Source organism: Vidua macroura, chromosome 23, assembly GCF_024509145.1.
Source record: "Vidua macroura isolate BioBank_ID:100142 chromosome 23, ASM2450914v1, whole genome shotgun sequence".
Classification (NCBI taxonomy): Eukaryota; Metazoa; Chordata; class Aves; order Passeriformes; family Viduidae; genus Vidua; species Vidua macroura.
The window spans coordinates 7,669,604-7,682,745 of record NC_071593.1 but is presented as its reverse complement, the minus strand read 5'-3'; the positions used below and the strand labels follow the sequence as shown (position 1 = coordinate 7,682,745).

The window sequence follows — 13,142 nt, the reverse complement described above, 5'->3', positions numbered from 1 at the left end:
CGCTCCACATGGTCCCGCCCGCTGCCCCCGCCCGCATGCGCCGCGCCGTCCCCGCCCCCTCGCGCGGGGATTTTCCACGAGGCCGCGGCCGGGCCGCACGTAGCGCACGCACGCGAGCCCGCCGCTGGCGCGAGGCGGCCGCGGCCAATCGGGGCGCGGCGGGGGACGGCGCTGGCCAATGGGCGCGGCCGGGGGGCGGGCCCTGCGCGCGAGGGCGGCTATAGGCGGGCGGGCGCGGAGCCGTTGGGCCTCAGTCAGAGCCGGGGCGGCGACAGCGGTGCGGCTGCGGAGCGGGGCTGCCGGCACAGCGGTGAGTGCGGCGGCTCGCTCAGCGCCCCGCGGGCACACAGGCCGCGGTTCCCTTCTCCGGGCAGCGGCCGCGGAGCCCCGGTCGTCCCCGTGGCGAAGGGCCGGGCCGAGGCTCGGTGGTCCCCGGGGGGCGCAGGCCGCTGCGTGCTCCTGCAGCACCGGCGGGGCGGGGAGGGCCTGCGGCGGCCTGAACCCCGGCAGTGTGCGGGGGTGGGGATTAAAAACGGGGGGATACGGTGGGTCAAGGCGGGGGCAGAATCAGGGGGATACGGTGGGTCAAGGCATCCTCAAAGGCAGAGTTTAACCTCTTTTCTCTTAATCATTAACAGTCGCTCTCGGATTGCGTGTGGTGATTTGGACCTTCCCCTCTTTAGTGGATGTCCTTCAGCTTCCCATCTCAAATATTTAACGTTTACTAGCGCTCCATCTGTGCCTGAGGTGTCTTAGTGGGTATTTAAGCGCTGGTTGTCCCGAGGCAGCGTTGCTGGGGAGCAGCAGCTGGATGTGCAGGTGTGGATAAGGAGCTGCCTGTTAAGCATCTTGCCTCGTGCAGGGCTGCCAGAGAGGATCCTGGCCTTTCTCCTGCTCCGTTACTTGCCTGCTGAGTCACAGGGTAGGGCCACGGCTCTCTGAGCCCGGCAGGAAGTACTGAAGTTTGTCATCCAAACCCACAGGCTGAGCCAACGCAGTTTCAGGCCTCCATCTTACCAAACGCAGAGGGAGAAAGTGGTTGAACGTGTCTGTGATTTGCTCCCTGCCAGGCATCCTTCAGAACCTGGTGGATCACGTTGTAGAGGTGGATTAATACCCCGTGGAGTGCAGAGGAGCAGGCTTGGAATGTGCACATTTGTCCAGTTTCAGGGAGTGCTTTGGCAGGGGAATTAATACGTTGGGATCTGATAGAGTGCACTCAAAGGTCTCAGCTTTTTTCAGAGCACTGGTGGTATGAGAGTTACGGTCATAAGGACCTTTAAGTGTCAAGAGAGGCTTCCACTGATAAATGTGGCAGGCCTGTGTAATAAGACACTCACTAGGGCAGTTATTTCTATGGCTAAACTTTAGTGTTGCTTTTTAAATCTCCATTCAGATGCTTGCAGTGCTCAGCCATAACCCTGTATTGATTTTAGAGAAGTGTGGCTGCAAGATAGCTCACAAGGACAGGTTTTGGTGGTAGGGTTGCCTATAAAAAAATGTTGGGAAATAATTTTCAATTGGAGTAATCTCCAGTTGAGAGTACTGCATTCCCTGTGCAGGGTCAGATGAGGAATAAGTGGTGATTTCTTAGACTTGAGCTGGTAGTGAAGAAGGTCCTCAGAGCTGGCAGGGGTTGTAGCTTACCCTTGGAGTAGGTGCTCCTGGGCAGGCCAGGCAAACTGGAGCGTGTGGCTTCCCCTGAAGGGAGACAGTGACCTTGTCAGCCGATTATGCTGCAAAAAAAAGGTTTAAGGCAGCGTGCTCGTTAAATGCCACCGGGGTGTTTGCGTGTTTGGCAGAGGACAAAGGTCCTCTCTGCCTTCAGTCAGCATTTCTGTGGTTAAACCTGGGCACACAAGGGCTGACCCTTGTGTTCTGGATGAGTTGACTGATTTGATTGAGGCAGAATACGCCGTGGTGAGCTAAACAGCATCAGTTTTACCCTGTAGCTCAAAGGGAGGCTTGTTTCTTGAACACAGGAGTAGGGAGTTTGCAAAAGGAGCATCAAGGATTTCTGGGGTAATGCAGTGCTGTGAAATGCCTCTTTCTGCAGAGGAGGGAGGGACTTGTGGTCCTTTGTCGAGGATGGAGTAATGTCTGACCTGGCAGACATTCCCAGTGGAAGTTGTTGCAGTGTGTGTTCCTGAAGTGCCTCCTTCGTGAAGGTCAACAAACAGCTGTAGCACTGCACTGAGAGGTCCTGGAAACTGGCTGTGCTTTCAAAGAATGAGCCACCAAATTCTGTGGCAAAGCCAAAATCCTTCTAAAAAATGAAAGTAAGGTTTAGCAGGTGATAAACTCTGAAAGCCCTTCTTGGATAAGTGGGCATTCTTCCTGTTAGCCATTGCTCAGTGCATCTGCAGAGAGCTAAGTGTGGGTGGGACTGATAAGCAGAGCCTTGCAGGGATTTATTTCTAGCTTGTGTGTTCACTGATAGAAGCTGGGTAGTGGCAGCGTGAAGGTCAGCTTGAAGAAGCTGTCTTGTTTCATATTTTAGTCATATCATGTGTCAGTGTGGGGGTCTGACTGAAATCTTAGACAACATGCAGGGGCAGGACAGCTGGAAGGGACACAGGAAAGCCAAAAGGGGGAAAGCAAAGGTTGCCTGTGCTTTTGACCTGGGGAGGGCAGAGTTTGCTGTGGGGGAGGAACGAGTGTGTGCAGCTACCCCCTCACAGACCGTGAGCCAGCAGCAGCATTTCTAAGGTCATGTTTTTTAAACTTTGCAGTAACTGTGGAAGGATTCATGACCATTTCTGTAAACAGGGTTGCCACCCACATTGGCTTGCCAAAAAAACAGCTTCCAGATAGTTGTGCTTCTGAGGCTGAGCTTTTTTCTGTGCAGATGGGCTGGGTTTGGTGCCAGTCGATGGCTTACAGGCATGTGTATGACTTGATTTTTAAAATGTAGCTGGGCTTACATAAGAATTCCCTTACTGCAGTTTTCTGAAGTGGATAAATGTAAGAAGGGGAAAAAGGAAATATTCAAAAGACTAGGGGGATGGTTTTTTTTCCTTTTAAGATGAAAAGTTAAGAGGAAAAACTATTTGTGTAAATGCTCAACAGGGTGTAACTATCAATGCAAGTTTTTAATGAGAGCTGTGGCTGCTTCTCTTTCGTCATTGGTTCCGTTTGGCTCTGAGCAGCTGCTGTGCATACTAAGAGCACTCTGTGCATGCTGAGAGCTATTGCACTCTGGTCTCTTATCAAAAAGAACTCTTAACTGATAGCAGAGAGTTGCTGTTTTGGGAGCTCTTTGCTGCTCTGACATGGTGAGGTGATGTCCCTTTAGATTTGTCATCTGCTCCTGCTGCTCTGTCTAGTCTAGGGTCTGATACTGCAGTTCAGGTCATTTGGAAACATCAAGAGATTGTCCCTTGCACATAAGGAAGTGATTTTTTTTCTTTATCATAAAAGTCATGGGACACTGGAAGAGCTTACCCAGAGAAGCTGTGGCTGCCCCATCCCTGAGAATGTTCCAGGCCAGGCTGGATGAGGCTCATCCAGCAACCTGGTCTTGTGGAAAGTCTCACTGCTCATGGCAGGGCGTGTGATGGCTTGAGCTTTATGGTTCCTTCCAGCCCAAACCATTCAATGACTAATTCTAAGCTCCTTTTTTCAGGTACTAAAGATGTCTATCACCAAGATCCATGCCCGTGAAATCTTTGACTCCCGTGGCAACCCCACTGTTGAGGTAGACCTCTACACCAACAAAGGTGAGTCCTCAGCTGCAGGTGTTCATCCCTGGCCTAGAGCTGACAGAACTCCAGGCAGGCAGAGTATACAACCTGTCCTGTTCTAGCAGTGGAAGTGTGCTGACATCTTTCTCCACACATAAAACTTGTTGGAACTCGCTGTGAGTCTTGCAGAAAAAGCCTCTGCCTCATTCTGTTGGATGAGTTTGCTGAGCTCGAGTTCCTGGCCTGGGCAGTGCAGAGTTTTTTGGAGGGTGCTGCTTCTTACAGCCTAAACTGTGGGAGAGCTGTTCCAAACCTGCCCTCCTTCCCTTGCCCCAGCATAAACTGGGAAAGCTCCTGGAAACTCTGTTCTTGAGCAGCTGCTAATGGCCCTGGTTGTCAGTGCTCCCCACACTCTGTATGAGTACACTTGAAGTTTAATTCTTAATTTGTCTGCAGTGGCTTTCTGTAATGACAGAGTCTTCTGCTGCACAGTTGAACTTTTGGTAATGGTTTCTCCTCTGCCTAAGTATTTGGGCATGACTAAAGAACTTGTCTAATTGGGCTTTCACATGTAGCATCTTATATTTTTAATTACTGTAGGACTTTCCCTTGGTTTGTTAGTTGTTCATCCCACATCTTGATAGGATCTGACAAAAGCATTGTGCAACCTCATACCAATGTGATTTGGTGGAATGAGCAAACACAATGGCTGTAAATACACTGACTAAAGAGCTGATCTTTCTGCCTCAAAAGATTAATGCAGTCATTTAATGAGACTGCCCCCACTAAGCTCTTTGATTTAGTGGGATAAGGGAAAGACTGGAGGCTGAAGTTGGCATCTTGAGCCCCAGAGCAGGCTCCAGAGTGCAGATTTGCTCCAAGTTCAGCATCCTTGGCTGAAGGAATGGGCTGTCTGTTCTCAGAAGAGCTCAGAACTCCTGTGAACAAAATAGGTCTCCTAATTGTCCCTTTTATGCCACATCCTAGAAGAATTTAAGAGCTTGCCTTGCCTGAGCTCAAAAGCAGATGCAGTGAATGAAGCAATCATTTTTGGAAGGGGAATGGATGCCTTCCTTAACTCTTGAAATGCACAGTGGAGGAGGAGTCAGTTTGCTGTTGATCAGTGTGAGGGAGATGCTGATAAATTGGTGATGCTGTAAATGAGCAGAAAGCCCTTGTGGGATCACTGTGTGTGAGCAGGGGTGTGGTTTGGAGACTCCCTCTCCCAGCTGCAGGGCTGGAGGTGTGTGGCAGGCTGGGATGGTGTGTGCCTGGGGGGTGTTTAGTGGGTTTGAGCGTGCCAAGGTGTTTTTTCCTGTTGTGAACAGGTCTGTTCAGAGCTGCTGTTCCCAGCGGTGCCTCAACTGGAATCTATGAGGCTCTGGAGCTCCGTGACAATGACAAGACACGCTACATGGGCAAAGGTAAAGCTGGGCCCTGTCACTGCTGGGCTCCTGTCCCGCTGTCTGTGTTCTGCACAAGGCCTGGCAGCTGAGCAGGGCCAGAGGGGACAGACAGGGAGTGACAGCAGCACCTGGCAGGCGTGGGCTGTGAGCTGGCCAGAGGCAAGGCAGACGTGGCTGGTTTCCCTGGGCATGACCTGGAGGGTGACTGCCTGCAGCAGTGCAGCTGCCTGGTGCTGCAGGGCAGGGCACCTGCTCAGGTGGGTGTGTGGAGCTGGGCACACCCAGCCAGGTGACAATGTCTCTGGTACAATGTGTCCAGCTGTACTTTGTTATCCTGCTCCCCTTGCACTGTGTTGAAGCGTGGCAGAGTGCTTTACCAGTGTTGTAATGGCATCTAAACTGCCAGCTCCAAAAGCCTCAGTCATCCTGCAGTTAGTCACAAGGTCTTTTCATAGCCTGAATTTTCCCAGAGCCCTTACATCTGTCAGCTCTGAGACTGCAGACTCCTTAGATCCCAGCATGTTAAATCCTGACCCTGAGCTTTTATGCCAGCTCTGTCCCCTGTGAATGTGCAGCTCTGCACTGCTGGTCCTGGAAGGTGCCTCTATTTCAGACCCCACAATGGCTACAGCCACTCTGGCTTTTTGTCTGCCATTACAGGTAGCCAGGATACTTAAGTTTCTGTTAGTGGTGTAATATTTTACTTGTCTGGAGACTGGCTGTGTGTTCTGAATAGAACCTGAACCCAGCAGTCACCAGGCTGGCTTGGGAACAAGTATGGGTGAGAAGGAATAGCTGCAAACAAGATGCCATTACCTCATAAACATCCCAGTAGTACTTCTGGTGATTATTCTGAGAGCTTGGACAGGCAGGGCTCCTTCTTAACTTGCTGCTCTAAAAGCATTGATGGTGCCTCTGAAGTGTGAGCAATCATCTTGACTTCTGGCTGGAAGAGAGAATTATTTTCAAACTTTCCTGCCAGGCAGGTGAAAAGAAGCTGAAATATTCTTTGCCTATTAAGAAAGAACAATTAAAGTGGATAACTAAATTGAACTTGGAGAGCCTTGTCTTAGGAGATTCATGGCTGTTAATATATTAACAGAGAATAAATGCCTGGATGACTGAACGTCCCAAAAAACCTGAGGCTCTTATGCTCTTTACCCAGGGCACTTCTTCCTGCAAAGAGTAAATGTGTATTTACCCCACTGTGCTAAATGTGTGTGCTTAGACCTCTTAAGTCTGATCCTATGGACAGTTCTTAATGGCATTTAATTAGACTGTAGTTAACAGGCTGTAGCTGAAGGGCTTTGTCAGCTGGGAAATAACACGAGTTATGAAAAAATAATAATCAAATGGGAAGAGTTGCAGATAGCTGTTAGGCCTTTTGTAATAGAGGTTTGCAGACTTAGACCATTTGGAAAAGCAATTAATATTGTTTAGGATGCAGTCAAATAGCATTCATCATTCTGAAGCTTGGGTTTTTGGAAGTCTTTAAACACTGCACAGTAAATAAGGTGATGCTATGGCAGAGTTACAAAATAGTGTCAGGTAGTGAAGTGCCTGAGCTGTTGCATGTGTAACTTCTGGGGAAACCTTTTCCCTCCCCTTACCCCTGGATTCTCCGAGTTGGTAGGAGAGCCCATCCTAAAGCCTTCCCTAAAAGCTGTGGTTCAGGCCCTTGAGGTTTGGGCTGGCAGTGGTGATGGCAGAGTTACAGAGACCTGGGTGGAGAGCCCACACAGGGCCTTGCACAGCTTCCTCTGCTCTTTGAGCCCTTTGTCTCTAGTCCACTGCTCAGTACCAGGCTCCTGCTGCCTGTTTGTGTCCTCTGCTGCATTCCTCTGGGGTTGGCTGTGAGTTGTCACCTGTGCCTTGACTCGGGTGTCCGTTTCGCTTCTGCCAGGTGTCTCCAGAGCTGTTAAATATGTTAACGAGTTCCTGGCCACGGCCCTGTGCACACAGGTAATGGATGTGCTCCCAGTGCAGCCCTGGCACTCGGATGAGTCTCTCCAGTGCATGGCCTGGCAGACTAACCTGGCATTCCTGGACAAGTCCTAGCCAACGCCTCCTTCATGTGCCTCCCAGTCCAGCCAGGGCCTCTCAGTGTTCACACCTGGCCAGAAGCTCAGCTTGGGCTGGGGTAGCATGAGGTGGTTTTCCTGGATGTTCCCGAGTTCCCCTACTAATCCCTGCATAACCTGTGTGTTGACCAGTGTCTGATTTGCTTGTTCCTTCCAGGTGTCTCAAAAGCTGTTGAGCACGTCAATAAAACGATTGCACCTGCACTGATTAGCAAGGTAGGAGCAATCTGTCTTCTCTTAACATCTCCCACAGCCAGGCAGTGTCCAAACCATCCTCTGGTGGGGTGTCACCTGGGGGGTGTCAGCCTGTGTGTTGGAGTGCATGTGAACAAACTGACCACAGCAATGGTTTTACTTAATTTACTTAATGAGTGCACATCTAACACGTAATGAAACCTTCTCCAGCAGCCTGGTGTTGTAGTGTGCAGAAACACTTCAGCCCCTGGGAGCTGCAGTGGTGCAGCTAGGATACAAGCTGATTTATGCTTCAAAGAGTGGCTGAATGATGAGGAGGAGCTAGGTTTTATCCAAGCAGCATAATTTGAAGGGAAGATCTAGAAAAGTCTGCTTGAATGAGACTCCTTTGTGCTTTGTGGGCACCAAGCCTGGCCTACAAAGGCTGATGCAGACCTAAGTGATAGTGGGTAAAGCGATGGCACATCCAGCTCAGCTGTCAGCCCTGGGCTGCTGCTGTGTGATAGTGACAGGAATTGGTCTGGTCAGCTCTTGGTAGCTGCCCTTGAGCAAGTGTTGGTGCCTGCCAGGGGTGTCAGTGCTCTGGTGGCTAGGTGAGGGCTTGTGTGCCTGTGCTTGGTGTCAAACAGTTTGTTTGCTTCCCTCTGCAGAATGTGAACGTTGTGGAACAAGAAAAGATTGACAAGCTGATGCTGGAAATGGATGGGACAGAGAACAAATGTGAGTGGGCTTTGTGTTGCACTGAGGGGTGAAAAGATAAAGATGGGTCAGTAGAATTCTGTTTACCAGAACCAATAGCCAGTGTATGGCCATGTGCTGTGCACTGCCGCAATTCCAACCACGGGCTGGTATTGCAGAGTCTCTTTTTATAAAGACACTTCTCTAATCAATTTCTTCCCATTTCAGCCAAATTTGGTGCTAATGCCATCCTGGGTGTGTCTCTGGCTGTGTGCAAAGCCGGTGCTGCTGAGAAGGGTGTTCCCCTGTACCGGCACATCGCTGACCTTGCTGGAAATCCAGAAGTCATTCTCCCAGTTCCCGTAAGTCCCTGGGTGGGGCAGGCTAGGCCTTGGTTTGACTTTAGCCTGGTGCTCTTGGATCAAGCTCTAGAGTACGAGGAGTGGGACTGCAAGGGCTGTTACCACGTCCCCTGACACGTTCCAACCTGGCTTTTCCTGGTTCATTCAGGCTTTCAATGTGATCAACGGGGGCTCCCACGCTGGCAACAAGCTGGCCATGCAGGAGTTCATGATCCTGCCCGTGGGGGCAGAGAGCTTCAAGGACGCCATGCGTGTTGGGGCAGAGGTCTACCACAACCTCAAGAACGTCATCAAGGAGAAGTATGGCAAGGATGCCACCAACGTGGGGGATGAGGGTGGCTTTGCCCCCAACATCCTGGAAAACAAAGAAGGTGAGAATGAGCCAAGTGTGGGAGGAGATGTAACTGACAGCTGGGGAATGAGCTGATAGCCTGCCCAATATAATGACAAGCAGGATCAATAGGATCAAAGGTGTAGAACTTCCTGCTTTGTCTTTACTCTGTGTCTTACCTTGGCAGACATCCTAGGATGCTCTACTGATGTGGTCAGGTATTCCCTTGGACATCAGTTTCTGCAGTTGGACAGGATGGTTTTTACTTCAGTGCCTCATTACTCTCCTTCCTGTAGCAGCTTAAGGGAACCTTGTGCCCTTCCAGTTGAAAAGTGATGTGGGAACTTCTGTGCACTGCAGGTGTTCCAGAAGTCAACAGAGATCAGTGGAGTTGTTTTTCTGCAGACAAAGAGGGAAAACAGCTTGTGCTCTGCCTGGTTGTGTGTGGGAGGGCACGAAGGCTTGCCTGGGAAGCTGAGGCAGTTGATGCTTCCATGGCCAAACAGTTCTGTTCAGGAACCTGTGGGAGAGGCAATTTGCCTGTGGGAAGCAAAATATCTGTTCCTACAAAAACTACCAGAGGAGCTTTCTCTGCCTCTCCTGAAATGGAGCTGCTCACAAGGCAGTAGGAGAGGAGCTCGGCCCAGTTGCTTTTTACTTTACAGCTGTTGGTTATGTTACTGTGGAGGGGACTGGTGACCTGCACTGCCTTTTTTGAAGATACTGAGACAGCACCAGCAATTGTGTCATTTCTGAGTCCCAGTGTCACATGCAGCTTTGCTGGGTCTGTACCCTTGCAGACATCAGTGAAGATGACCTTGAATGACAATTACATTCCAAGGAATTTTTGTTGCTGGCAGCAGCTGCTTTTGCAGTTTGTGCTACATTAGCATCTTACAAAACACAACCAAACCCACACAAAAAGAACCCAAACAACAAAAGAAAACACTTTATCTGAGCTTCCTGCTGCAAACAGAGCCCAGCTGATCCCTGCTGCTCCCCTGCAACTCAGGGTCACTGGGGCTCTGACAAATAGTAGCACACTGGGCAGTATCCAGAGACTTCTGCTGAGTGGTTCTGTCCCCTCTTGTGCAGGTAAATGTGCACGTGGAGAACAGGTAGATGCCAAGAGGGGTCTCCTCCTGGAGGCAGGCTCTGTCTCCCTGCTGCCAGGGTTTGGATGCTCACCACTTCCATGGTGAACACCTGCTCTGGAGCTAAAAGGGATTAGAGTGCAGGCACTGCTTCCTGCCCACATGCATAAAGTTGAAAGAGGATGTGGTATCATCTAGTATTAAGCTTTCTGGGCTGACATGTAGTCCTGCCTGAAGAGATTAGGAATCCCATAATGGTGTCTCAAGGGTATTACAAGCTAAAAGCAGCATTAAAGTAATATCTTGTTCCAGTCAGTTCAGAAGTGGGAGAATTTAAGAACCTCTTCCTTTGGGCTTTCTGAAGGGGTAAGGGAGCTCCTTTGCCAAGTGAGCGTGCTGCTGTTGGGCAGTGAGGGGCTTTGGGGTTAGGATGCCTGCAGGCACTCAGGAGCCCCTGTGTGTGTTGCAGCTCTGGAGCTGCTGAAGACGGCCATCGCCAAGGCTGGCTACACTGACAAGGTGGTCATTGGCATGGACGTGGCTGCCTCGGAGTTCTACCGCGACGGCAAGTACGACCTGGACTTCAAATCCCCTGATGATCCCAGCAGATACATCTCTCCTGACCAGCTGGCTGACCTGTACAAGGGCTTTGTCAAGAACTACCCTGGTAAGTAGCTCATGAGTGAGAAACACAGTAGTAGTGGTGAATCAGGGTTGATTGCTGAAGGAGGGAGTTGGTGTGCAGCCCCTCTTACAGGAGAGCTTGAGAGCTCCTGCTTTACTCAGCCTCTCGGGGTCTCGGGAATGTTCTGGGAAGTGGGTAGCCCTTGTCTGCAGCACTTTGGTACCAAAGCTTAGTGCTGGCAGCGTCCTAAAGCTGCTGTGTCCCTCCACAGTGGTGTCCATTGAAGACCCCTTTGACCAGGATGACTGGGGTGCCTGGAAGAAGTTCACTGGCAGCGTCAACATCCAGGTGGTTGGTGATGATCTGACTGTGACCAACCCAAAGAGAATTGCCAAGGCTGTGGAGGAGAAGGCCTGCAACTGCCTCCTCCTCAAGGTCAACCAGATTGGCTCCGTGACAGAGTCCCTGCAGGCGTAAGTTCTGCCCTCTGGGCCAGGCCAGGGTGGGGAGGTGGATGTACAGAGCAGAGTCCTGTGCTGCTCCTTGGCAGTGCCACTGGAGCAAAGGCTGCTGGGCACAGGGCATGGTGTGAGCTTCTTCTCTTGATCTCTTGCAGCTGCAAGCTGGCCCAGTCCAATGGCTGGGGTGTGATGGTGAGCCACCGCTCTGGAGAGACAGAAGACACCTTCATTGCTGACCTGGTAGTGGGTCTCTGCACTGGCCAGGTTGGTATCTGCAGCTGCTGCAGTTTGGCTGTTTGCTTCATGGGATCATTTGGGGGTGAAGCCAAAGCCATGGTGCACTGCACTGCCTCCAGGGGTGCAGATTTGCTGTGTCTGTTTGCAGGGAGCTGATTTGTTAATGGAGTGTGATAAGGGAACACTTTATCTTTTGCAAACTCGCCTTTAACCAGCAATGTCAAAGGTCTTGGCTCCAGTGGCTGTACTGGGGTTTCCTGGTCCTGCAGCTGACAGCAAATGCACAACCTCTATTGCTCCCGAGACCTGTTGTGTTTGCATGTCTGAGCCTGATGCCCAAGCAGAGCTTGTGGTGATGCTCATCACTCTGAGCAAGTCTTGTGTTGGCACTTCGAGTTCTTCACTAACTTTGTGATTTCCCTCAGATCAAAACCGGTGCCCCGTGCCGATCCGAGCGTCTGGCCAAGTACAACCAGCTGCTGAGGTGAGCCTGGGGCTGGGAAAGGGCATTCATTCTGCTGCTGCTCTGGGGCACAGCTCGGGCTTTGCCCCTCAGAAACAGCTGCAGTGCAGGGCATGGCAGAGGTGCTTGTGGGTGCAGGTGGCTGCTGGGTGGGTGAGGTCCAGAACAGATCCCACCATGTGATGCTGCACTGTGACACTCCTCTGTGCACGAGGCTGTTCTCTTGGCAGGCATCTCAAACGTTTGGGTGGAGTTGTGTCAGATGTGTGGCACTGCCCCACTGTGCGGGGGCTTGGTGGGAGCTGCCTTGTCAGTGTAGGGCCCCCAGGACCAGGTGGGCCAGGTGTTTCAGTGTGAAGCCTGTGCTAGTGCAGGGGTTCTCTGCTGGCTGCTGACACCCAGTGCTCTCTGTCCTTCATCAGAATTGAGGAGGAGCTCGGCAGCAAGGCTCGCTTTGCTGGGAGGAACTTCAGGAACCCTCGTGTCAACTAAGCGTGGAAGAGTCCCCTCTGTTCTGGTTCAGCACTAGATTATTTTGACTTAGATCACCGTTACCTGTACTAGAAAGATAAGGGCAGCTGAAGGAAAAGACCAGTCTGCAGGTCCTCATCCTCTAGATGATCCCTTCACCCAGTGTTTTCACCAACTCTGGTCTGTTAATTGTAATGCTCTGCTGCTTCTGTAGAACAGTCCCTGGGGGTGTTCTGTGTATTTAACACCCTCGGGGGTCATGACATTGTGATTCTGGGCATAAACACTTTAGTTCCCTTCTCTGCCTGTCTCATCTTCAACGTTTGGAGCCGTGTGATTTGCAGTGCAGCAAGAGGTACCTGCAGACAGAGACAGTAGTGTTTTTACATGTGGTAAATAAAAGCATCAAACAACCCAACGATGTGTGTGGCTTGGAAGTATTTGGAGGCGTCTGGGGAGCAGGGATTCCCCCCTTTTCATCATGGAGTCATGGAATGGTTTCTGTTGAAGGGACCTGAAGGCTCATCAGAGTTTTTGGGGTGTCTCTGTCCCCAGAGTGGTTGTTACTGTGTGGGTACTGTCACAGGCAGCTGAGTTGTGACCTCAGTCCATTCCCAGACAGGAAAAAACAAATTATGACACAACCGAGCGAGAGGATGTCTAAGGCAGTTCTTGCTGCCTTTTTTTTCCGCGGTGGCAGGTTAGTAAGAGCGTAATTAATTTCCGATTCTGTTAATGACTCTTGCCGCTGCCCTGGCGCCGGGCCGTGCCCAGCACTGCCCCCCGGTGGGCGCGCCGCGCATTGCAGCGCACTGGCACAAACGCGTTCTGTGTCCTTGAACGTCGCGGTACAGCCAGCGCTGCTGCAGGGCACGTGTCACCCCGCCGGGGAGAATATCCTCCCTTCTGGTGTGGGAATAACAAGGAAACAACCTTCCCTGGGCACCTGGCAGCTCTGTTTCCTTAGGAGGTTTATCTCCTTTGTCAGGCTGCTCTTAAGAAGAGCTTTGCTATAAATACCAAATTTACCAGCCCCAGCTCAGCACCGGGCCAGG

General features: G+C 51.2%; 1 protein-coding gene across 1 annotated transcript; it reads left to right on the top strand.

Annotated features, from left to right (window-relative positions):
* The first annotated feature begins 221 nt into the window (after nt 1–221).
* Nucleotides 222–12,505, top strand: ENO1 (enolase 1). Its single transcript, XM_053997778.1, has 12 exons — nt 222–310; nt 3,626–3,719; nt 5,012–5,107; nt 7,328–7,386; nt 8,016–8,085; nt 8,272–8,405; nt 8,554–8,776; nt 10,300–10,497; nt 10,727–10,928; nt 11,072–11,180; nt 11,579–11,637; nt 12,039–12,505. Exons 2-12 carry the CDS (start codon nt 3,635–3,637, stop codon nt 12,106–12,108), a joined length of 1,305 nt encoding a protein of 434 aa, XP_053853753.1. The 5' UTR covers nt 222–310; nt 3,626–3,634; the 3' UTR covers nt 12,109–12,505.
* Nucleotides 12,506–13,142: the final 637 nt, after the last annotated feature.

What these genes read in the sequence shown, in the direction of transcription:
- ENO1 (XM_053997778.1), top strand. Translation starts at nt 3,635, where the DNA reads ATGTCTATCACCAAGATCCATGCCCGTGAAATCTTTGACTCCCGTGGC. An exon ending in AAGTCATTCTCCCAGTTCCC is followed by an intron (nt 8,406 to 8,553) that starts GTAAGTCCCTGG and finishes TGGTTCATTCAG; the next exon opens with GCTTTCAATGTGATCAACGG. An exon ending in CTTTGTCAAGAACTACCCTG is followed by an intron (nt 10,498 to 10,726) that starts GTAAGTAGCTCA and finishes GTCCCTCCACAG; the next exon opens with TGGTGTCCATTGAAGACCCC.